General features: G+C 36.7%; 1 protein-coding gene across 1 annotated transcript in view; it reads left to right on the top strand.

Annotated features, from left to right (window-relative positions):
- Window positions 1–2923: 2923 nt before the first annotated feature.
- IMPG1 (interphotoreceptor matrix proteoglycan 1) overlaps window positions 2924–27240 on the top strand; it is a gene marked incomplete at both ends in the record, with an annotated part of 57515 nt that continues 33198 nt past the window's right edge. Inside the window, 7 exons of the mRNA XM_082048964.1 lie at window positions 2924–2990; window positions 15817–16050; window positions 20762–20928; window positions 21142–21170; window positions 23793–23860; window positions 24897–24988; window positions 25905–26051. Of these exons, the coding sequence (XP_081905090.1) occupies window positions 2924–2990; window positions 15817–16050; window positions 20762–20928; window positions 21142–21170; window positions 23793–23860; window positions 24897–24988; window positions 25905–26051 (804 nt within the window). The remainder of the gene's footprint in view (window positions 2991–15816; window positions 16051–20761; window positions 20929–21141; window positions 21171–23792; window positions 23861–24896; window positions 24989–25904; window positions 26052–27240) is intronic.

The raw sequence follows: 27240 nt of genomic DNA on the forward strand, positions 1-27240 counted from the left end.
GGTATAGAATCTGACTTGCTTTTATGGGTAACAAGAGTTGGTTGGCTCTCTGATTTATGTACCTACGTAAGGCACCTGAAATTTAGCATTATGCATAGCAACTTTTAGATCACATTTATGTGACAATGTCTTTAGTCCCAGACTTACCAACAATTTACATCTAAATTCTTCTAAACAGAGACCTTGGTGGCCTAAATTGTCATTTCTCTGCAAGAAAATGAAACAGCTTTAGTTGTATTTAAACAGCACATCAAGAACCTCAGCATACTACTTTAGATACGTGCAGTGATTCACTGAGGTGACCATTAAACAGGTCTGACTTAACCCATTTACAAGCACTTACCCTGGTTGAATGGGTATTTTAGCATTCCGTTTTTCCCTTCCCATGTCCTGGTAGTATTTTTGTAATGCCTTATTAATTATGCCTTATGTAATTCATTAGAATTTTTTTAATCACCTCTCTAACAATATATAATTACTGTTGACTGCAAACCAACTAGAAGAAACCTTTCTAGATTAATTAACAGTGACCTATAATTAAACACTATAGTACTTAGAGATGGAGTGGTCCCTAGATAATATTGCTTTATCTTTAATGACTGTTTATCATTCCTGTTTGTTTCTGCTGTGGCAGTTATCAAGGTTAGCTACAAAATTTCTTAATTAAATGCAAATACATAGAAGGCACTGCCTTAACCAAAACCAGCTTGAAATATTCATTATTTAAGTATCATATGAAAGTACGAAGACTCCTGTCCTGCAAATTTTTAGTCACAGTTTACTTAAGGAGCTCAATATTTTCTTTAAGTCATACTCAGACACTGTCAAGGTATACAACATTGTGGTGTGTTCTAGGATTGTTCCTGTTCCTTAATCTCTGAAATATGTTCTATTAAATGTTTGTCTTCTCCAGTATGTGAAGTGCTCAAAAATACATTTTTAAATGAAAACTTTGATAAGGTATTTTTGATTCCTCATTCAGGCTTCACTAACAAGTCTCTGCATAGTAATTAAGTAAATCTCTTTATTGCACATTTTCAAAATGTAGTCTGGTGCTTAAATTAGATTCTTAATGGAATTAAAGGATCACGTTCCTACCAAATTCCATAGAGAGTAGTCTGTTACTTAGGGTGCTCTGAGGAAATAATCTGTGACTTTCGCCAGTCCCACACTTTCAGATGTCACCAGAAACAGTGGACTCCACCACCCTTGAAAAAATTCCCTACAATTTCAATCATTACAGACAGAGAGATGAAACAACTCAAAATACGATAACATTTTGGGGGGAACTTCATCTTTCAACTATGACATGCTTGTAAATGCTTGCTAAAGCTTCCCTGGTTAGAAGAGGTATTACTTACATGACTACACTATATACCACATGATTATGATACATAAAGTATGTAAAGGCAAATATTGATACTGCTTAAGAATAATCCTTAAATAATACTCAAATTTTCTCCAGCAGAAATCCTCATCATCTCCACTGTTACTTTGCATTTTGCTGCTGGCAAGGTATTCTTAATTTGTTTTGTTATAATAATAAAACAGTGTTAATGAAAAAATATACATAAAGCATTAAAATGAGCACTGAAAATCAGAAAAAGATTGTGAAAATAAATAAAAATTTTAAAAAAAAATCCTGTTTGATCCTAGCCCTGTCTCTCTACTAACTGGTCTGTGTAGTTAAAATTAGGCAGTTTTGGGAAGGGAGCGAGGTTATTATTGTTTAAATCCTAAGTAAAAATAGACTACTGGTTGGGTTCAAACGAAGGCTGTTCTTAAAGTAACTCATAGTTACAGACTCTTGCTGCCAGTCTGGATACTTCCTATGTTAAAGTACAGTCACACAAAAATCTTTAAGGGAGACAGACCATTACAAACACCCACCTGGTAGCTTTTTTAGGTGTAAAGCAACAGTAAAAAACATTCTGGAAAAAAAAAAAAAAAGTAAGTATGGAAGACTTGTACATGCCAAATGTGTAACCGGAATACTTACTTGGGAAACTGGAACAGAGTGTTTGAAAGGTGTATTCACTCACTGCCAGTTCTTGGCCTGGTTATAGTTATGTACTTGCAACAGCATTTCCCACAATCTTTTCTTATTCTCCCTCCATGCAGCATCTGCCCTCCCCCACTCCCAGTTTGGCATCAGATTGTGCCAGCCCTGAACACTGCTGTGATTTACTGCTGAGTCACATAATTTCACCACTGTCACTGAACATCATCATCACTGCCCTGGTAGGAAGCAACCTTTTGGTGTGAGAAGGGAGAGAGGCTTCCAAGACATATGCAGCGGAAAAGCTGAGTATCATATATTCTTTCAGAAAAAGCCGTCTTCCTCTTCAATGAAAATTCCCTGGATTTGATGATCAACGGTTTGGAAATAGCACATTTAGCTGTCCCCATGATTTCTCCTCTGCTCACACGCCATACCTCCAGAATGCCCAAAGGATCAATGTTTAAAGGCAATGGGCACTAGAAGAAACTTCCGTTGTTTATCATGATGCTGCTGAAGTCTTCTGGGGTTGACAGATGCTGCTCCAGAAGGTTAATAAGATGAAGAAAGCTCTTCCAGCTGGACCGTAAGAGGGATTATGTCTGAGCAGCAGATAAACAGATTATTCCAGAAACAGACACTGCTTTTTTTTAAAACTTCGTCACTCTTGTCTTACCACTCCATTCCCCCAGGCTAGAAGTGTGTGCGTTGGAGGGGTTTGTCCAGCTTTTGCATTCTCGCACCTGTTGCAGTCTTTGCCTAGTTGCAATTCAATGCAGCCCAAAGCTGGAGACACCTGAAAAATAAGAGGGAAGACCTCGGGGATTTTAGTTCTTTAAGAAAACAAAATTCTTCTTGCTTGAGATAAATATTCTTATTTCCTGCATGATTGTTCTTGAAAACTGTGAATGATCAATAGACAGCATGCATTTGAAAACTGGATTAATATTTTTTATCATTTGCCTTTCTCTCCAAGTTCAGGGAAGCAGAGGTAAGTTCATATATTAAAGGTTTATATGAATTTACATTATGAATACTGAAAAAAAAAAAAATCAGGGTATTTTCACATTACAGAATTATTTGTCTGGAATTTCATGTTTTGATGATTCACCTAGAGTCAGTACAGTTACTGACACTGTTATAAAGTTGGAAAAAGAAATGTTGATAAGATTTATGTGTTTTTTGCAGGCTTTACAATTTCCGTAAGAGATGCCATTTAGTTTTGATTCACCTGCATATGTTCTGTTATGAAAAAAATGTAATTTCAAAAACAATTATATGAAAGGAGCAAAATAGCTGAAGGAACATCTAAGTACTGACGTTGTTAAAGATGGTTTGTCATTCTTGAGATGAAGAGAAAGTAGTAAAGTATATCTTCGTATATATGAGACATGACCTGAACTCTAAAAACTTTTATACAAATTCTGGAAGAAGAAACCATACTGACAAATACACAAATAAAATAACAAGTCTAGTAAGGAATAGTGTAATAATAATTGCAAAATTATTTGCAAGAAAACAGAAACACAGACATTTCTTCTGTATTTAGTACAACAGCAACTATTGCTCCTCTTAAAAATTAAAAAGTTCACAACAACAGTTAATCTTCTTGAACAACATAAAAGAAGAGATGGTGATGTGATTTTTCCCTTTTCAGCTCTGTGTCCAATATATATAGAGCCTTGGGGCACATGTTTAATTTGGGGGGAGGTTTCTTACTAAGTTTTCCATTTATGCTTTGATATTTATATAATGGAATTAAAACCCAACATTGCAACTGCTTTATGTTTGCCCAAGTCAATGACCTCCTATTTTATGCCAGTCTCAGGTACGTTAATTAAGTGCAAAGAATGTAAAATGATAAAAGAGAAGTCTCCTCAATGGTATTTAAATATTTGTTAAAGAGATGGTGTGAAGCGTAGTCTGCTGTCAGTACTGCTTGGAAAGTTTTATTCACACATCTTTTTTGGTCTTGCTTCTCTTTGCACAAAATTTTCTTTAAAAAGCACAGTTCTTGTATCTCACTGAAATGATGTAAATCTTCTCTAGTGGACAATTACTGTACTGAAAAAATCCATGGAAAAAAAAGTAATGTATTAGTTAACACTAGATTTATATTCTGTTGTTCTTTGATTTTACTTTTTCATTCCGTGTAAATAGTGTAATTTAATCATTAATGATATTTCGGAAATGTGGCAAAAAAATGAGTGAGTAATAGTTAATGTCTGACAAGAAGAAAAGGTATATTAAAATGCACTGCTTTTGCATTTAAGTTGCATATTCTATGATGGAAAGAAATAGAATGAATACCAGGTAATGATGTTATTATTACAGTTCATATTTATAATTATGAACTGAGAAAGTGATAATGTAAAAAGTGGGATCACATAGTTTCATCCATTACAAATTGTGATTGTACGTTACGATACATTTCCCTTAAAATACTTCAGCAAAATTCTGGGAAGGTATCTTGAGAGAGAGGAATAGAGAACTGTATATCATCTCCCTAAGAGATGTAGTTGAAGACTTGGAGTATAGAACATTTATCAACATTTATCAACAACCAATAATAAGCTTCACATAACATCTTGCTTATGTAGCAGTGTTGGAATTTTCTCATTTTTGGTGGCTTTCAGAGGAGAAAATATTTTTTTATACAAGCATGTGAATGATAATTGGAAAAATTCCTTCTCACCAGTTTTATAAAGTGCACGTGGCGTATGTAAATGCATAATAATTTTTTTTTATTGTCAGTTAGTCATGCCATATATAACGTTTTAAAACTATGTTATCTCAAACATATGCACACAAATCTCAAAAAAACTTAATGCTTGTGTTAAGAACCTTCTTTACCAGAGCAGGGATGATTCCAGAACTGTTAGGTACTTACAGAAAATATTTTCAAAAGTATGCAGGCTGTTCCAATCGTCTGTATACTTGTATTAATCACTAACTAGTGATCCTAACATGGGTGACTTGAGGCTTTTATGGATATTCAAGTTTGCAGTAAATATCAACTGTGACAGGCTAGGAAATAAGAGATTAAGATATAAAATAGTCCCATCTTAAGAGAAATAACGTAGGGCTAATAATCTTTAAATATTTATAAGGTTAATCAGTTGATTTTTTTTTCCTCATGAACAAAACTATCTTAAATTCAAATTCCCAATTTACTCACATCAATATTTAACAAAAAATGGGTTAAAAAAGTAGAGTTTGCTCATTAATGTCTTTTGGTCCTTCATACCCATCCTTATTTTAGGACCAAAAGAGTCCTTCTCCCAGCCATTTGGAGATTGTCGAGGAGCACCTCAAATTCCACAGCAAACAAACAGGAAGCTGTAGGGAGCAAAACAAAGACTTTACAGATAGAGTGTTTATCTTTGGCCATGACTAGTGCCAGAATCCAGGAAATGACCTCAGGACCTGAACTCAGGTCTTTGCCACTGTCCTGACACAAACTGTCTCTAACAGTGGGAATGGAAAGTGAGGGCAATAAAACCTTTGCGACACCAAAATACCTATGTGGAAAATATAACAGTAATTTTTAACTGTTGAATTGTAAACCACAGAAAATCCAGACTAAATAGCAAAACACAGAGGAGCTCTGAACTCCCAAAAATATAACTTTATTTTAGCACTTGATACTGAGAATGTAAGGGAGTCAGCGAGCGTTAAAGGCTGTTTAGTGTTATTTTTTATTCAGCAAGTAAATATCCTCTATATACTCAGTCATTCTTTAGGACACAAAGGCTTTGTGTGTGCTCTATGAAATCATTTTAATTCATTCTGACTTACCCTTTCCCACTCGGCTGTTCCAGTTCAGCAATAAGTGTTGCAGCTCTTCATTACTATAATTGCCCTTGAAAAAAGGGTTAAGCACATTTGTGCCAAAGGGAAAGGGAAGTTAAAGACCTTAAGGCTTCAAAGAAAAAGAAAAAAATAAAAAAGACATCTGTTTTTTGCACTAAGACTATTTTCTACGTTTATCCATAAGAATTACCAAGTTGAAGGTACCTTTCCAGGTTGTACTTAGAAAGAAAAGAAAACTCAATTTTTTTCCCCTTCCCAAACAAATGTGACACTGGATTATATATGGGTTTTAATCTTATCTATTTCCTAAGAGCAAAACTTGAATAAAAATACTAGAATATTGTCACTGAACCTCAAAGATTAATTCCATATACAATCACATCTATACTATAGTGATCAGTGAACTACATGTGAATGAAGTGTGATGTGAGTTAGATGTGTGGAATTTTTTCTCTGAAAACACTTATGGACAAGATGACCACTATTAATAATAAAAGGTTTTCTCCCTTTACAGGAGATTAATTTACAGTTTGCAATAAAGCAGCTTTACTTGGAATCTTAACCTGCTAGAAATCCATATTACTGTCGATTCTGTTCTCCATTTCTCAGCTAATTGTGGTATCCCAGTGGCATCAGCAGTGCACTGAGCAACATGGCCAACATTAAACAGATGTAGCAAACACATTTTCTTCTTCCCAGAAGGAAAACTTTGTACGCATTCTACTGCATTTTGATTCTTTAAAATAATTTAAATATACATTTTCTCCTCTGCTTTTATACCTCTGTCCTATTCCCAGCCCCTTTGGAATTAAAATGAGTATTCTGCTTATTCTGTATTACACATATTTTCCTTTTTTATCAGAAATCAGGTGTACTATCCTGAACATTCCATGCACTTTACACTTTGCAAGCCCAGCTGTACTTCAAACAATTTCTTTGTCTTAGGAATGTGTGATGTTGAATAACACAACACACTTCCTAAAAAGAAATATGTATCAGTCTGGCTGCTTTTATATGCACATGTACTGGCATTTAGTCACTGTCAGCTGCTATTTACTGGACACTTTAGAATAGTAACACACCTGGAAAACATAAGATTAACAATCACCTGGGAGTAACCTGACACCTGCCACAGTGTGTGTTTATATACCCTTGCATAATTGTAGTATGCCTTAGCATTTTATGCAAACATCATTTTTGACCTTACAATATGCCTGTCTGACAGAAAAACACTATCATCCTCATTTCACAAAAGCATGAGGTCCTGAGATGTAATGCAGAAACTGAAGCCCTAACCTGTAAGAAGCATTGCAGTCACAAAGCAGAATGACAGAGTTTAGTGGGCTGATTCTCAAAGCAACTGCCAAGCCATATAGGTGTCTGCAAATCAGTAGGACCCAGATTCATAGCTACATGGCTAGTTGTACTTAGGCCACCATGCTTATCTTTTCAGTGGTGAAGTTCTACTGGCTTTTAAATTTCTGCTTCAGTGCAGAGCCAAAATTACTTTCTTATTGGCCACTCTGAATCTTTCAACGCCTCTCTCAGACTTTATCGAATTGTGTATTAACAATCTTGGTAACCCTGTTACTGGACATATTAGTTTTAGTGGGATTGCTCCAGGTGTACCTTTCATACATATGAGTCAACACAGATCATAGAAACCCCATCAGTTTCAGATAGGAAACAGTAATGCACTCATCTTTCATTTTGTGATTTTGTGGTTACAGCACAAAATGAAGACATTTCTAATCAAGTTCTCTTCCCTTTCTTCTTCTCCCTCAAAACCAGATCAATTTAACCTAGCTCAGAATTTGGCCATGCTTAGAGCAAGGAATTGGACAAGGTGACCTCGGTGTCCTCCCAACCTAACTTGATCTATGCAGCTTTGACACATAACTTAGTTAAGTAAGGTTAAGTCTAAGTCATTCTCCATCAGAATGAGATGGAGTCAATTAACCAGTTACTGTAAATTGTATTGCATGATGAGTGCTCCTAAACTGTGAGTAAAACTGACCAGTTCCAGTTACTCAAGTCCAAGCAAAAAGATGTCACTGTGGCTTCTGGCTCCTGGAAGCTTTCTCATATGCCAACAACTCTGACCATCATCATCTTTGAATACACCTCAATAAGCCCATTCTGCACTGAGATTCTAACTCACACCATCAAAATTCCTGAAATGTTGACATGTGGGGCAAAATGTTGCTGGAACTTGAATTTATGCTGCTTCACTAAATTTCACAGAGGATTGCTGTGCATCCAAAGTAAGACTGAATAGAAAATGAATAGCAGAGGTGCTCAAATGAGTATTTAATCACTGTGGACTGGATGTATCCCTCCAAGAACTACTCAAACACTTAAAGCATTTTCTTGCATCCTTTGGTGTAAACCATCTCAGATAATAGAACCGCCTTTCAGGTCGAATGTTTTTAAGATGGCCAAGGAAATACAAATAGATATATGTTTCATAAGTCTACATTGAAACCAATAATTCTTCAATGATGTTCCTAGTCCATGTCCTGGACCTGAAGCAGACTGTTACAGGATTCAGATGTTGGCAATGAAACCATAAATGGCCTTTGATACTTTCTTTGAATTCCAATAGCAGTGGTTAGTAGAGTTAAGGAATAATAAGGAAAATTCTTTACCAGAATTTGCACTTACCTGTTTGAAAGAGATGGTATATATTTCTACCTTAAATGAGACATATGATGTCAAGGTAAACATGAGTTTCTTCTGATGTTTTTTCAGGTAGGAAGGAAATGTGTCAAAATCACATGTGCTGACTCACAAAGCCTTCAGCATGTTCAATATTTGCAGTTGTTACAGATTGCATTTGTTATGAACATGGATTCACAAAAGCAGGAGAATGTTGCCAGTGGCATAATATGATTTCTATTCTCAACTCTAATAGGTAGATAATTCACCATAATTGCTTTTTTACAGTTAGCATAATGCAAAGACACTACCAAATTGTCTATTTAGAGAGGGAGAAAAATTATATTTGCCTGTTAAAAGGCCTAAGTATAAATTTTTATAAAATAGTTTTAAAGTATCTTCCTAGCTTGTTTTCTGAAGTTGGTTAACAACTGTGTTTCTCCACTTGGCTTAGAAAACCACACAGATTTGTGTGACTGGAGGGGAACATTGAACAATTATGATATCTAGCTTAGTTTTTAAGAGTTACCTACTTGCAGAAATTAAATTCTTCACATTTACTGAAATTCCAGAGCATATTGGTTGATGACAGTGGTGATGTTTGGTACTGAAATGTAAATCCAGGTTAATTTAAAGGTTTCTGCAAATAACTATTATCTAATGCCATCTCCTAGCTTTGACTGTGACACCATTAAAACAAAAGGTTTTGAGTTTTTATTAAAATTTAGACATTTAATGTTTTTATTTTTATACCATATATTTCAAAATACTTTCTCATATTCATCTCCAGTTTATTTCGACATATGTTCTGAAGTATAGATTGTTTCACTATGACCAAACATTTAGTATTTTTAACATAAGGATAACAACAGGAATATATCACATAATGACTCATGGGAACTTTTAGTTGAGAACTATGTTAACAGTAACTAAATTCTTCATCTTTCATAAATGTTTAAAAGAGTATGATTACGCATTCTTGCCAAGAAGCAAGATTTATGAAAACCCACCACTTTCCTTAGTTCTCAAGAAGGAAAATCCCTTGGCAGAGATCTAATTCAAAACAAGAACATAATCTTTAGAAGACTGAAATTTACAGAACTTGTCTTTAAAGCAGGAGCGCGGATCTCCTCTCCTGTGTCACAGAGAGCTTGAGCAAAACTTGTGAACATGTGCAGGAGATGTTTTGTCATGCTGAATCCAAGCAAGAGGTACAGGGATCAGGTGTATTTTGTCTTCAGTACAAAGTCCCCACTGCACAGGCAGGGCCCAGCACCTCCCTGACACGTGAGGTGATGCTGAGTCTTGCATAACACAAGATATCAGTAGTTACATAAAAGGTTCCATAGCGCTGGGTGTGTAGACACCAGCTTTGTGGTACTTGTGCTGAAAGTTTGCTAGTGAACATTGGTCAAGTAGACACAGGGTCTTTCCAAGCTGGAGGCCTTGACCTGGCCCCCATAGTTCTTCACTACAGTTAGATACCCAGGCCTCATTCCACATAAGTGTTACTATTTAGTAACACTTAAGAATGGCATTCACACAGACCAGCATAGCATAGCAAACAGGCCTTACCAAGTTCATCATTGGCAATATTTGGTTTTGAGGAATAAAAATTAATTACTTTTAATACAAATGTCTTACCCCTTTTCCTCTCTTTTAAGGACACAGGCATTTTTCTGTAGCAAATGTTCAAACTTTTATGAATATTTGATGATGTTCATCCATCCTAGTGGATACTGCCCTCTTACCCAGCTAGGTGGACTAAACCTGAAGAAGTGAGATCCAAACTGAGTTCCCTCCTGTGCCTCAGCTATGCCAGTTAGCTCTCAGATAAGACCCACCACCCACCAGGATACAACAATTCTTGGATTCAAGTCCCCTCAATTCCTCTCAAAGTTCTTTCACTGTGTGCATTAAAAATAGTTTAATATATTGGAGCCAAAAATAAGTACAAGCAAGATATATAATCTTGTGTACAAGAGAACAGAGCTCTCAGAGACAGGACCTGAGCAGAATGAACATTAGTATTAACTTTTCTATTATGGAATTCCATTTTCTCAGATTTTAGAGCTGTGAGCCTTCACAGTTGTGAAAACAAGCTTGGAAATGTAACTCAAACACAGTGAGAGCTACAGTGTCTGACAAAGCACTGGCAGCAAGCAGCCTTGAACGTCAGCAGGAGTACGAAGAAAGGGCCTCTATTGGACATCTGCAAGGGAAGATAGAGGTTGTTGCATGATTCTCTGGGAGAAGATAGGTGTTGCTCCTAGTACTTATACGCAGGATCTAGGCTGCATTTGACGATAACGCCATGACACATCTCAATCAATCTGTCCCTGGTCATCAAAGCCCCTTCCATCCCATGCAACTGGCACTGAGGCACTGTGGCATAAAAAAGATGAAAAAACAGATATAAGAAGAGGACGTGTCATGGGCACCCTCTCTGTCACTGGGAAGTGCCATTAGAATTCAGCATACTGTCTGCTGTCATGACAGGAGCAGAATGACTCTAAGGAGTCCAGGATGTTACCTCTATTTGTATATTGTGTTTCTATCTAGTGTTTACACTGATCATCCCTTTCAGAGATCTCAGGATCAACTTTCCATAACTAGTCATCCCTGCTTTTGGTACTGCTTAAATTACCAACACACGGGCTGTTGGCCCTGCTGTATATTTAATTGGACCACAACAACATATTTATAGGATTTTTGTTGAACTAACCCTCATATAAGCTTTCCTCTTGTCCTATTTCAGCAGTTCCCCTTAAATAAATATTGTCTTTTAATTAATAATTATTCTACTGTGAAGGCAATATGTCACATTTATCATTCAAGCATTCCTCTTTATCCTAAGAACATCCACTTATTTTTCACACTAATTTGCTTCTTCATACATGTCAAACCTTGTGATGGTTTTAATGATGAATTATTAACACTTCAAAAGTTTTGTCTTGATGTCACCCTGATTTTTGCTGCTGAAACCTTTAGTTATCATTCTTTTAAATCTTCTCGTTGTATGCAATGACATCCTGATTTTCTAAGGTCAAATCAAACTAGAAGTTACTTCCAAATTAATGCTGCCAGTAAATGTTCCTACACTGAGATTGCCTACATTGCTGAAAAAAACCCAAACCCACACCAAAACTGCAGGCCTCCCAAAAGTGACAGTATTAACAACTAGAAATGAATAAAGCTGTATAGAAATGCACCCAATAGTTACATAAAAAAAAAAAAAAGGTATGAATATAAGCTTCTTGCTCCTGTGTTTATAAAAGTAAGTAAAAGGAAATCCTGCCAATCAATTATCTGAATGGCTTCAATTTTTTTTTTCTAGAATCCAGTTAAATAACAATACACTTTTCCTTTTTAATAATGCAGATAATTAAAAATACATAGGAACTCTCACCTTTGAAATGTATTTCTCCTGTTTTTCTTTTTTAAGGGAGGCTGTAAATTTGATAATGCAGATTTCAAGAGACACAGGGTAGAGACCTGGCCTAATTCTCAGGTTTTCATATTTTTCATTTGAGAAATCAATACTGTTTATCTGCCTGAAAACAAAACCTGAAGAACAGTACTATGTGCCTGAGACATCTGTATGGTCATCAAAGCACTTTTGATTATGTCCCATATAAAAAAGATTGTAATATCATACTTTAAAAATCACCTTATCATGTTTTGAAAATCTTTTGTTATATTTGTCTAAGTTCAGTACCAAAGGTCAGGAACTCCAATTGTTAATAATGGCGGACAGTGACTCTGTAGATCACCATGCTAAAACTACCTCAACTTTTTTCCTCAAATATGCCACCTGGAAAATGGGGACAACTATGCAAACTCTTTCATGTGAGAATAAGGAAGGAGACTTACAATCTTATTTAAGGCACCCTGGAAATGAAGCTAACACACAGTAAAAAGTTACCAAATTTTGACAAATATCTACTCTTCTGCCATAAAACCATCAAAGAAAACTAAAAATCTTAGGCATACCTTTAAAAGGTGAAACTGAGACAGTCACCTTTGTGAAAGAAGAGAGTTAAATAAAAAAGTTAAATTGTGCAGGGTAAGCACTAAATATGTTAACTGCTTATGTTTGGTTAAGATAAGAGAATAAGAGCAAAAATATTTACAAAAACGACTTCTTTTAAAAACAGTAAACTAACCTGATATTATTGGGATTTTTTACACAATCAATGATGTACCCTGTAAAATTGGAACCACTCCAATTTCATAATAGAATAGGGCTATTTAGATTTTATTTCAACCCAGGAAACTGAAAGCCAAGCATCTACAAATTTCTAGATAGAGGCATACTATAGTAAAGCACACAGCTGAACCATCTGGCATTCTTAGGTTAAAATGTCTCAGTTCAGAATTTCCACAGTAACAAGGGAAATCCCAGGTCTGAAGTATTAGGGAAAAATAATATTTGTTCCAAAAGACAGAGTTTTTTCCACTCATATTCAGTAAATATTAGGAAATAAGTATTGGACAATCATGTGGAGAAAGGGGTTGATGCTTCCTTCACCTCAAATTTTGCTTAATTTTAGTAAAAGCGATTTCAAGAATAGATGATAACAAAAGTTGTTCTAGTAAGAGAAATTTACTAAACAAAAATATAAACAGAATTTTTTTTAAAATGTTGAAATTGAAGGGAAAGAATGAAAAAAGAAAAAGTTTACACCTTCCCTGAATAGGCTAGCAGAACAGGGATAGCTGGAAGCAAATAATGTATGGTCATGTTCTCAGAATGAAAAATGCGAACAGTGACCCTAACACAGAGAATGTGAAATAATTATAACAATCGTTAGAGAATCATCTCCTTTGTCAGTATTATGAATAGCATAATTCTTAATTCAAGTTAATGACTAAGGGCTAAATCCTAGGGAAGAAGCAAATCCTTCAAGATAGACCTCTGCTCCATAGAAAAGCTATGAAGAAGCTTAGTGACAAAATCCTCTGCCCCAGTTGGTCAGATTGCCTGGGCATCTGGGCCATTGTAGTTAATACAGCTTTTAAAAGGTAATAGACTTACAACTCACTACTTTCCATGTAGATTTTTGATATTTTCTACTAGAGCATTTCAGGGGTCATCTTCAAGATTTTTTTCCGCTCTCACCCCATACATCATCCAAATAATTAAGTGTCCCCACTAATCCGGTATTTGGCTACTTGTGGTTTCTGATGGATCCAGAGCTATATGTTCACAGGAGACATTCCTTTTCTGCAGCTTATGGTTCAAGATCTGACATTACTGTGGAAAAATTATTTCCATTTAATTTAACAACAAACATTACGTGACTGCATCATCATTTTAAATCGCTCTGAAAAAATTAGGCTGCCTACACTCTCTCTGGCATGCTTTACAAGGCAATAACAATCACCTGTTGCCTTCCTTGTACAACTTCCCGGCTTTCATATAATATTCACCAGAATCAAACAGTCAACTTTTTCCATATCAGAGTACCACCTAACTCGTAATATACATGTCATTATTATGATTTCTCCACAGTAAGCATTGGGTGGTCATTTTAAAGTTAAATAAGAACTGAGACATATACGTATATACCTATGTATACGTATACTGACGTATCTGGTAGAACTTCTCCCATCCTTATTTCAAGTACTATTCTTTCTGTAACAGGGTGATTTTCAATTATTATTCTCTTATCATTTATCTGCCTACTTTTCTTTAAACATTTAATTAACACAGCTCCAAAATGTCAAGATAATGTGTTTTTACCTTCTTTATTTTCTCTTGATTTGCCTAAGAACATGATAATTAGTGTTTGTTATGTGCAATATGACATTTCTTCTTTCTTCAGCAAACTGATGATTTTTTACTCTTTTTTTTTATAGTATTACTCTCACTGAATGTGTTCCTTTTGAACTATATTATTTCCTTTATTCTTCTTTTATAATTTTTTAACCATTCTTCAAAACAAGTTTTTCAGTTGATTTGTCATCATTCGTGTACACAAATACCATGCCCATCTTACATTATCTGCCTTTAAGTTTTTCAATTATCTACGTATTTTACACTTTTCTTTCAAAGCAGCTCTTTCAAAACATCTTTTATACTGTCTAGATTTTTTTTTCATCTCTAATGACTGTATCAATTGCATGAAATGCAAGCAAAAAAAAGTATTTCCAAATTAATTTTAACATCTTTATTAATATGTAAGCTCAATTTTGGAATATAATCTAAAAGATACTAATGGTTCCTGTCACATGTTCCTACAAAATGCCATATTTCAGCTTATTTAAATGTGCTATTTTCATCATTAGTATTTTTACATTGAATTTAGCTGCTATATCACATAGTACTGCATCACAAATACTTAGGAAGTGCAGCAAAGTGAGTCCTGAATTTCTGTGTGACTTTTAAGATGAGGGTTCCTATGCTTGAGCCTATTTTGACATCCTAGAAACATTTCCACTTTTCATAACTGAATAACTCCATAAGGAAAACAAGCCTAGATCTTCGGTTCCAACTCACTGGTTTAATTTTTTCTACTGTAGCTGTTCCACTTTTCCAGGAATAGTTAAAGATCTATCAAGATACAATGCCAGAGCATTCACAACACCTATCATCTAGTGACAAAGAAACATAATCACAGTCTCTTCTGATTAATTCTTCAGCTTATGTGAGGGAAGGAGAGACTGCACTGTGGAGTGAAAGAGGGAGACTGGAAACAACTCTTTCTTTCCTCAAAGAGAAACTACTGTTCAGCTTTTGAAAGAAATTGTTCCAGGGTCCAGTTCTTGGGCTGGGTTCAAGACTATGAACCTGATGTGAAAGGAAATGTGCCTTGAAGCCCAAAGGAAAGATCAGAATATCTCAAAAGGGAGCAGATTTAAGGTAAAACTAATTCTCATTTTGTTTATCTGCCAACATAGATAAGTTTTTACACTGCAAGCTGATACAGATACGCTTTACTTTCCCCAAGCTCTAGACTGTTACTTATCACTGTACTGTAAATTTCCCTACAGGCTGATATGCTCAAGGTGAAGTGCTGTAGCATGAAGTTCAAGCAACTAAGTGTCCTTTGGTGGATCTAACCCAAAGCTATTTTTCAAAACAAGATTTGGGGCTTCTGAAACTTCTACCCTGTGTGTCCTAGGGTCATGAGTTGAGATATAAGAAAATTAGTTACCAGGCCTCTCGAGTGTGATCACAGGATGTTTCTCCTCAGCACATTAATTCAGTCAGGGCACTGACATCAATAATATGTTCCAGAAAGAACTCTTAGGTTCATGCCTATTTTCCAAACATCATCTTGCATTGGATAATCCCTGCCTATGCAATGTTTATGTACATGCTTATTTTTTATCTTTTCCAGAAATCCCTAATAAAATAAACCGTGGTGAAGCCAAACATCTTGCAGATGCCTCAGGGTCAGACAAAACAGAAAGAACAACAAAGAGGTCCAGAGTATCAACCATAAGGCGAATATTTGACATGGCAAAACATCGAACAAAGAGGTCACCCTTTTTCTCAACTGGTGTGAAAGTCTGCCCACAAGAATCAGTGAAGCAGATTTTAGCCAGTCACCAAGCTTACTACAGACTAAGAGGTAAAATTATTATTACAGCATGTACTTCCTCCTTGAAAGTATTTCTTTTAATTGAGGAAACACAAAAATTTCCAGAATCTTGTTCTTTAGACATGATGTGTGATCTTTGCTTTCTGCTTTCTTACATAGATAATAAAATAGTACATGAACATCAGCATAGTTCAAGACAGACAGTTATCAAAACAGAATAAAACAACACACTCAAAGGATTAATGAACTCAGTGCAATTGTACAGTGTTTTAGCACAGCAGAACATGAAGAGCAAATTATGCTTGCACTACTATGTAAAGATGTACCACCTTTCTCAAAAGTGCAGCAGGTATCATCATTGCTTCTCAGAATTAACCCCACCAGTTCAAGACAAGTAATGAAACTATTCATCGATCATTGAACAAATATGTTTATGTAATATTAAGTCTGTGGCAGCGTTGGTGCATTAAAAACACCGAGGTAATTGCCAGCAGCCTATGCAAAGACCTTAGTCTTATTTTTACAAAGTCTAGAAGGCTTTTTCTATCCTTTCCTACTCAATTCACTGACTCCCCAAGCCTTTCTTTTCTTCTCTGGACTACAGAGAGCCTATGGAGTTAACCATTCCAATTTTAGGTCCCTAGACAGCACAGTGCAAACAGCTCTCTGGTTTTTATATTTCCTCTCTTTTTCTCTCTGCTTCTCTGAGCCTTTCATTCTGTGGCTGTTCCAATTTCTATTAGAAAAAATGCATATTTCTGTGCTGCAGCTAGAAGGTCCAAAGTTAAAACATAGTCAGCACTTCTGGGATGCAAATATCTAAGGCAACATCTACTCTCTAAATCAACTTGGATCATCTATTTTTCCTCACATACATGTCCATTCACATACATGTATGTGCCTTGCCTGGTCCTCAGCTCTCCTTCAGGGAACCAGCCAGTTCACTCTGGATGGATGTAGAGCTGCAAAAATTTTACTCTAGCAGCCACTTGCTATAGGCAGCATGGGCAAGCTACACCAATATTTGTAACTGTTCATATAGATACAAACTTATTTGGTTTCCATTGTGGAACTGAATTGCAACCCAATGGGCATTAGGCAGAATTCTGAAATGTGTTTAAAAGGTGGATCCAAAAAGCCTTTCTTAAATACTAATTAATCCTGAAAGTCCTTAAAACTCACTGGTAACATCCCTAATTGGGCTGAAAACAAACTATCTTGGGACAAGTTGTTATTATTGACGTGAAATCAAAATGCAGCTATGACATTTTCATTTAAAAACTGTTGAGGACAATAGTGCCACATATTTACAGAGTAGCACATCAGTTTGGAGTGGGATATTGGGCTCTATAATTCTTGTAGTGCAAGCAGGTTTAAACTCATAGCTCCTCCTACCCAATAGAGTGTCCTACACTCAAAAAATCCTCTGAGTAGATGTCATCCATTCCTCCAACTGAAGCTGGAGTGTTTCCTAAAAATTAAGTAAGAAAACAGAAGGCTGCAGCTGAATAATCTGTACACTCAGTCAGAAAGAGGTGTTCCTGTTCCTTTGAATAGTTGCACGTTTTCCATTGCAATGTCCTTGGTTAAAACCTCAAAAAAATCTTTCCTTCTGGGAAACATCAGAATCCAAGACTTCTGCACTTCTCACTGAGCATGCTAAGTTACCTGATGAAAGTGATAAGTTAAAAAAAAAAAATGGTAGAAGAGAAAATGTGGTAATGCAAGCATTATCCTTGAAGCTGTAACCACAGTACAAGTCCTCCCAAAAAGATAATCTGGTAGACATGCTGGAGTCTTACAGCCTGTGCCTGTCTGTGGGACAATCTGATCTTTATTTTGTTTTGTAGATACACCTTTAGGTCTGGTATTTTCCTTACGTAAAGTCTAGGAAACCACTTCCATCCCTCCAAGTCCTATGACACATTTAGAACAATAGCAGCACCGTGGATCACACCTGTCCCCTAGACAATTGTATTGCTTACTAAGAAAAATGGCACTTTTTTTTTTTAACAAATATATATATTCTATGCTTTCGGGAATGAGCCCACAACACAAAGCAGCTCAGATATAGGAGGTCAGACAGCTCTTATTGCTGTGACCCTGTACCAACTCTGAAATAACACACCATAGCTTAGTTTACCATGAAGACAGTCCTTCAAGTGAGGTAAACTGGGAGCGTGCATGGAATCAGCTACTACACCTCCTCAGCTGGCCATGTGTTGCGTTTACTAAACTCTAGTAACTGGATTACTTTTCATCAGACAGCATATCTTGATTCAGCAGTTACTGCTTAGAAAAACACATACCTGAGAGTTGTGAGAAAAAGATGATAGAAAGTTGCCTTAACTGCTAGCTCATAATGAATAAATCTCTTCAAAAGACAACCTGTTCTTTTTAATAATCTGACTGCATCTGCTCTGCATACAGCTGCTCTACTGGGAGAGGTGCCCCAACACAGCTGAGTACATCCTTACAGCAAGTTTAGAGAATACGTAGAGAAACTGGTTGTACTAATTTCAGAGGAACCGACATTTTACATAATGCAGATAATTATCTCAGTCTATGCCAAAGCAGCTATCAAGAACTGAAAATAAATGTCCTATCTTACAGTCATGAACTTTGTAAAGTACTAAAGACAACAGCTTTTGAATCACTAGCAAACTTTTGTTAAAATGTTTTTTCTAATACGTTTGAAAATCCCCTTCTCTAAATGCATTTAATTTTAAACATGTTGAAGAAGTGTGTTCCTTCATCTTGCCTGAGTGTACATATTTTCACAAAGCCAAAAATACATATGTCTCTGTTGACTCCAGAGGAATCAACAAGTAGTGACAGAGGCAGTTACCCATTAATGGGAAGGTATAGTGACAGCTGAGATAAACTGAACTGATTTTGTTCAAAACACCTTGGTTCCAGCAGCCACTGTGCCATGTTGGTTATCCTACATAAGCAAGGTCACAGCCCCTGCAGGGGACAACCTGGGTAGGTAGGCATGTCTGCAGTTAAGCGGGAAAGTTCACACAGAACAGCATGTCCCATTCCATGCCAGCTTGAGGATCATTGCGGACCACTCAGTGATTTGAAATATGACCCAGATACATGCAGGATTCATTCTATGTTTAGTTTGAGGTTGTGCAAAGTGACTTAAGTGAAACCCAAATATTTTGTGTGTTGGGAGAGGCTGGTACCTGAACAGAGATTCAAAGACCTACTAGTATAGTTAGTCAGCTAGGCAGTAGCTGTCTGGGGGAGGGAATGGTTTATCCTCCTGAATCTTTTAAAATTAGAAATAGTTTCAACTTACAAAAAAGAGGAGACGTCAGCAAGATGATGGTAGAAGCGCACTCAGAAGTGTAGCCCCACCTGGCCATCTGTGACTCAAAAAAATCACTTCTGCAGACATACCCAAGACCTATGTTATCAGAATCATCTAGGGAAAGTAAACCCTATAAAGTATTTCTGAGCAGTCACTTTATAACCCAGCTGCTGCTGACTTTCTCCCCTCCCTCACTTACTCCTGCATGTCATGATCCTCACTCACAGTCCCAGAGAGCAAGGGCTTTGCAGCTGGAACTTATCTTTTACAAGTTTTCCCTGAAATGCCTGGCGGAGTTCTGAGTGACAGAAAATCAACCCAAAAACTGGATGCCAAGCCCAAATATGCATTCTAATGTACTTTGTAACATGATGCCACTGAACTTCAGAGCTTTCTTGCAAAAGGAGTAAGCCAACAGAATATGTAAAAGTCCTACTCTCCGTTATTATATTATGTGGTTTACATCATCTCATGTAATTAAGCCAGTTTGCATCCTGTAAATGAAGCTCCTCCTTATTCCTGAATGCCAAATTTCAAAATCTTACCCATTGTCATATTCTCTTTATGTTCATTTTCATTTTCTCAAATGATACAGATCGCTACTGTTCTCCCTGCAGCCACAGTACCTGTTAATCTTGTCTGATGTAGTCTGATGTTTAACTGGGTGATTCACTACCATGAAGGATGTTTAACATTGAACAAATGTCTCTGTAAAGTTGTGTAGAGAAGAAGAAAAGCATGTTCTTTCTAAAGGAATTTTACCTATACTAAGTCATCTAATTTTTACAGAGGTGTTTAAAGAAACATGAAAACATGTAGCAACTGCAGAATGTCTTTAAGATTTTGAAAAGACTAGTTACATTGAAAATTTGGAATATAATCATTTTTTAAAAACTCTTTTTTTCCATCAAAATATTTTGCTATATGTGTGGGGAATATCAAAATCTTAAATATTATCTGTTTAGCTTGTCCTATGCATAGTTAACCATATTAATGTACAAAACCTTTATATACAGTTAAAATTATGATTATTCAAGTATGATGACTATTAGATTTTTTTTCTCTACCTTGCTCTTTGGTCTTGCTAGAACATCCAGTATGTGTCTTTGTATGTATGTACCTTTGAGATGAAGGAAGTGTGCTTTGTGTTTGCTCTGTACTCATTATGATGATGTCAGGCCAAATTAATCTCTCTTTTAAAATGAGGGAAGTTAGCAATCCTTAATTCAAAGATGGTTAATCCTTTAGTATAAAGGCAAATGACTGCCAACTCAAAAACACCTAGCAGATCGAAATATCTAAAAATATCTAGATGTTGAATTTGTTTGCTAAGTACAGTAAAATGCATAAAACCCAAATCACTTTCAAAGGTTTACTTTTTGGTGCAAAGCATCCATCCCCATCCCCTTTCTTCTTACTCAGTCTGCCAGGAAGTTGTGTGGGAAGCCTTTCGTATTTTTCTGGATCGGATTCCTGATACTTCTGAATATCAGAACTGGGTTACTGCCTGCCAGAGGGAAACCTTCTGCATATTTGACATCGGCAAAAACTTCAGCAATTCCCAAGAGCACCTGGAAATAATCCAACGGGTAAGGAATACTGACATTTGTTTAGAAACTGGGGAAGACTTCCAAGTCCCTCCCCATCTGCTTATATGAGGGCAAAATACTGCTCAGGAAGAGGAGGGGGCATGTGTTAGAAGGAAAACATAAAAGTACAGTAAACAAAAGAGCTAACAGGCTTCTGCTCAATGGTTGGATACACCAGCTAGTAAAATGCTGTTTTTCTTAATCTTTTTGCAGCGAGTAAAACATAGAACCTTCCAGGAAAGGTAAGTAGCACACATAGAACCTTGCCACTTGATGTTACTGCTTTTTTTGAAAAAGATATGTGTAGATGTGTGTGGATGTGAACAGATATACAGATAGAACTGTGGTGTATTTGGTGTGTGCTGTGACAGATGTGTATACTGTACGTATCATAGTACACATAATTGAATCACTAATCATTAAGGTAGCCAAACATCTGAGTTGCCTGTTCACTTTGAGACACCGCAGAATGTCTCCTTTGACTACAGTGAACATGAAAGCCACACAAAGCCACAGCTTTGTGTTAGACTAGTGTTGACTGGGAATGTGACAAAAGATTATCCACAATTGCTATAATTCTCAAGAGGAAAGTCAGAAAACTGAACAAAAGTTGATCTGGAAGGATACATGAAGAAATAATATGAAAACTCTTATGGCTTCACTCTAGTTTTCTCCTGTACTTTAACACGTCATGATAGTGTTAACTAATGTCATGCTTTATTCCATAAACTCTAGGGAAAAAAAGTATACTCCGAGCAATGTTCAGAAGTCTGAGAATGGCAGGATTAAAGTTACAATACCGAACTCTGTATCTCTGCATATAAATACTATAGTATAGCCCGGCAAATCACTGTCCACAGTTTCTATGATTTATGTATTACTTTTCCGACAAATTTTCTTAGATTTTCAGGTGAAGCAAATAATCTTTTCCATTCATAAGGTATACTGTCTTGTGATCACAGAGGTCTTAGGTATCTTTATTCATAATGATATTGGAGCTTTGAGTGTTCTTCTTTCTCAGAAATGTATTTTTAATAATGTAGGGCCTAATTAAACTCCTCTGGAAGTCCAAAGGGAGGTCTTTTCACTCAGCCTAGTGCAGACAGCAGCAGCAAGGCAATAAGTGAAGTGACTGATCTCAGAGTTCTTAGGGTCTTTGTGAACAGTATGGTTTTCCCTAGACACAATACAGAAGATGAAGTGAAGTCTATGAAATTACTCATACTTTAGCTGGAAATACAGGCAGCCATGATTGTGCATTGTTGGACTTCATCTTTACAACTGTGTGGTTTGGGAAACATTTTGTATTTTCTACAGATGCCATGTAGAGAGAGCAGTCTCTAGTTAAAGACATGACACATAATTAGTTAACATTGTGAAAACATTAGAAATGATATTAGAAATAACACTTTCATTCTCACCGCACAAGATATCCAGAGTATAAATCAGGAGTTGCTCATATTCTTTATTTATGTTATTAAACATCTAGGTTGGTGTTGTATAGAAATGCAGCCCAACCATCTTGTCTATGCTACAAGCTTCACGTTGTCTCATTTAACACCACACTGTGGATTATGGTGCCCTTAGTTCTTTTACTCATATCAGTTTTCACAAACACTCCACCTGTATGCACCGGCTTAATAATAGCTATTTCTATAGAAATTTTGAGGAATTCTATCTTCATTTGTTTTCATGATTGGGCTTTTTGTTTTATGCTGCATCCTTTTCTACACTCTACTTACAACCCAAACCAAGTGAAATTCTTCACTTCCCAATTTCAGGAAAGAAAAATCTCAAAATGTCACTTTGAATACACTTTCCAAAAACTACAGATCAATACAAATTTGGTTATAGAACATAAATTATTCTATAGCCTTAACTGCAGGAATCTTTGACACGTGTTATAAAATGTACTTGTATATTCAAACCACATCTGCATTTCAGGCAAGCTAACTGTCTCGGTTCCAAAATTTCTTCATCGGCATATGACTGTAGAAAAGAAAACAGTATCAACAATACCAAAACAAATCCCATGATGCAGGGCAGACAGTCTGTACATCACATCCACTGCATTCTTACTTGAGTTTTCAGCTCTCTGCCATGGGGACCATGGTAGGCATTAACCCATCAATATTACATCAAGATCCAAATATAAACACCCCTACAATTCACAATAATAATCTTGATCCAGGAATCTGATTTGAAACTATCATTAGTTGGAAACTTCCTTATGATATCACAATGCAGGCTAACAACAGAACTAATAAGTCCACCCAACCTCTCCTCACAACAAACCATGAAACACCCTTGGAACCATCAAATATCAATCAGCTCAGAAATTAGAGGAAACTCAAAGCCTTCGCTGAACTATCTTGATAGGAAGAGATACAGTAAAGGAGGCAAAGGTTGGTTTAGATAACGTACAAGAAGTCTTGCTTCCATTTAACCAGTGGTCAACCATTCATGGACTTCAAAGAGAAAAAGCGGACTCTGTGCACTCATTCAATATCTGTGATCCCATCCCTCCGATTGCTCAGAGAAAATCAGTCATGAAACCTCACGAGCAGACTCGTGACAGGATTGTTAGTCCTTGTTGGAAGAATATCTCAAATCAGTATTTTGTTAATTGTAAGAACAAATACCATAGTGAAGGAGAGGAAAGGAAATATATAAACTGTTGAATATAAAATATGATCTACTGTTCCATTGCTTGATTAACCAGCTTATCAACTGTTCCATTGGAAATAACTTCTCTCATTGAAAGTACACTTAATATAGGGGTCATTGCTACGTTATTTTACATCTTTGCCATTCCCAGTACAGCATGCTGATCATTAAATCATTCATTTCTATTTGATTGATAGGAAAGATGAAATATCCACAGAGAAAACAGGTGGCAAAAGGGTGGAAGACCTTCCTTCCATTTCTACAGGTAAAATCAAATCTGCTTGCTGTGCATTTGCCCATAAGGTAGAATTGCTAAAACCAGTGATTCATAGATCTTAGAAGGCTGTAATTTAATCAATGCAGTAGAAGCATGACAAGTCCAGTGAAGTACAATGAAAATGATTTAGTAAAATAATCTATAAGCATTTTTTAATTTCTTTACAGCATGTCTGCTACTCAAATGTAGCATTCCACGTTTGTTTCACAGTCTTTAAATGCATGTTTTCCTAGTTTCCTGAGAACAGAGAGTAAAGCTAATTTTGCTTCAATTAGAAAATAACATTTAGAGTGTCAGCTGCTGCATTTTGTTTGCCAAAATAAGCAAGCAGATAAAAATAAAGAATTACATTAGCCAGAAAGTCACAGTGATGCCAAGGCATTAACTTGGCCAGATAATTCCAATTTGACCTACTAAAGCTGTTGTGTACTACAGTTCTTTAAAATAATGTTGGAAATTTATGCAGTGATAAAAATCTGTAAATATGAGCATTTTGGTTCAAGGGGGAAACACTCTTCACACATTTTTATGAGAGCCAAATATGATCGAGTCTTATTGGTAGCAACTTCCAGCATGGTAATTTTGCCTCCAGCTGGAAAACTCTGTCAAAGCCTCTTGTTACTTTAAATTGAGCCCTAAAGAAAGGTGGCTGCCATAGAGACAAAGATCTCAACTGGCAAAATGAAGCTTAGACATTGGTGATATTTATTACAGCATGACAGGAAATTATAAAATATTATTATTTAATTCACACAATTTCATTGATGCATAGTCAGTGCCATTTTTGGTTTCAGTCACACACACACAATGCTACATATGCTTTGAACTGGAAAGAAAGGCCACCTATTGCATAAAAAATATCATCTTTACCCACGCCATAAGTCATGAACACTTTTCACTGACACAGGCTTGTGCTCAAACACATCCTCCATAAGGAAAGCTTCTCCAGCCAGCTGACACCTGACCAACACAGAAAGCAGATTTTTGATGTGCAAACCTGTTCTTGCCTAATTTTACTTTACAGGCTCCCCTGGCACATCCCTCTCTCCATATGCACCAGCACCTAATGGCACACTGCTCAACGAAATTGTTAATGACACGAAGACTCCTGTGAAGGTGAGGGCAGCCTATTTTCCTATCTCACTTTTTCACTCACCTCTTATTTTTGAGCTCAGCTAGCAGAAAAGAGAAGGAAGCCTTGGAAACACTTCGTGCTTACAAGTCATGAGTGCTCCCCTCTGTTACTGCTAGTGGGACTGAAGGGTTTTATTAGCATCTGTTTTTCACTGCAATAGTGCATGAAATTTCTTGCATATGCAGTAGAAAGCATAACAACATGACAATCAGCTTTTAGGCAAGTCTTAACTCTTTTTATGAGCATCCTGTTGCCTATTTTGCACCATTTTTTAATCTTGTTCTTCACTGAATAATGTAAAAATGCCTACTTTCTGAGCTGTCCACAACACAGGGTATAGGACTGGACCTTCTTGCCTTTTTCTGTCCAGACAGAAAGCTGCCAAGCAGGGAATGTCTGCTGATGTCTCCTCAGAGCAGCCATGCAGCCTGGCACCAGGGACTGTCCCCTTCACAGCAGCTTTACAGCAGCTACCATGGGCCACAGGTTCCATCTAAACCAGTCCTGGCTGTTGCACCCAGGGGTGTCAGGGAGGTGGCCCTGGTCTCAGCACACCCATGTGGCTTCAGGGAACCTTCCAAAACCTCCCTCTGGAGAGAGACCAAGGCGTCACAGGGGCCTTGGTTTCCCATTACAGAAATGGCTTGATTCTCTTCATCTCCCTCATTTATGCATATCAAAGACAACTCACAAGTCACAGTAACAGATATTTGTTTGCAAAAGCAGAAGAATTAAGCCAACAGATGTGGTTAGGAACCCTTGCCTTTTGTAGGATATGGTTCAGAAAGTTATTTTGGGGACAGGCTTAAAAGGGAATTCTTCTTCCTATTATATACCGAAATGTGGGGGAAAAGTCACTTAGTTCTATTTCTCCCTTTTTTTCCTCTCCTTTTCCAGGAGCTGGGAACAAACACAGTTCCAGAACTGCCTGTGGAGCAAATGGTAGAATTCAGCGTCACTCTCACTGACCAGGAGTATACAGCTGAACTTAGTGATCCTGACTCCCCACAGTACCGACAACTAGCTGCCAAATTTCAGCTACAGGTAAGGAGGCTGAGTGAACACCAAAATGTTGGCTTGGTGCCTTAGCTAACATTCATACTATGAAACTACCTTCACCATGAAACAGAATTAGAATCTACTGCCTCACTTGAAATAGATAATTCCTGTTTTCTCAAGACCTTCTGTTTTCCTTCGTGTATAGTCAGCTTTTCCCTACATTTAGGCTATCTGTTCAGCCACCAAGTTAACAAACCAATGCCTTTGTCAGCAGCAGAGCCTCAGATAACTGATGAACACAGTAACTTCAGGAGTATCATTTGGGCTTAATCAGGAATTAATGGACAGTACTTTGTCATAATTTAATTTCTACAATAAACCTAATGAGAAATGTAATATAAATGTTAAAAGTAATTACCTACTGTTGTCTGAACTATTATTCAAAGGGCTTCCAATCATTTTGTTGTGCATTATCATAGTTTCCATAAGAACTAGAACACCTATAGTGTTTTCATATATTTAATAATACTAACTATCAATTTAATAGATAGCAGTTAATGACTTGAGGTTCCCAAAAGGTTTTCTTAGTAGAATTAACTAAAACTTCTCATCGGTTTCATTAGCATTTCTTAGTGCAAGCCATTTCACTATCCTGGTTCAGTCTCAGATATGCATAGAAAAATGGTGAAGGCAGAGCTGATAAAAAGTGCCTTCTCTGGAGATTTCCAACATTATCAAACAGAACTGCTTACAGACTTTGTTTACTACACATATAACGATGTAATTCAGCAATCTGACTTTTAAGTCATTTCGTTAATTGGAGGAGGAGAAATGCAAAGTTTCTTGATTGTTAAATTATTTTCCATTGTTATCAAATTTTATCTGTCACTTTGAAGAGTCCAAAGCTGTTCTTGACACAGTCAGCTGGTAGAACATGGCTAAAAGGGGATTCAGTTACCTAAACATGGATATCTGGTACATCTGCAAGGCCCTCTCAGATATGAGAGAGCTGCACTCTTTTGAACCAGTAACTGAGCAGAAGACAACCTTAAGGCATCCCCTTCCCCTCTACTCCGCCCTAGTGAGACCACATCTGGAATATTGTGTCCAGTTCTGGGCCCCTCAGTTCAAGAAGGACAGGGAACTGCTGGAGAGAGTCCAGCGTAGGGCAACAAAGATGATTAAGGGAGTGCAGCACCTCCCTTATGAAGAAAGGCTGAGGGAGCTGGGTCTC

This window comes from Streptopelia decaocto (assembly GCF_964273445.1).
Source record: "Streptopelia decaocto genome assembly, chromosome: 3".
Classification (NCBI taxonomy): domain Eukaryota; kingdom Metazoa; phylum Chordata; class Aves; order Columbiformes; family Columbidae; genus Streptopelia; species Streptopelia decaocto.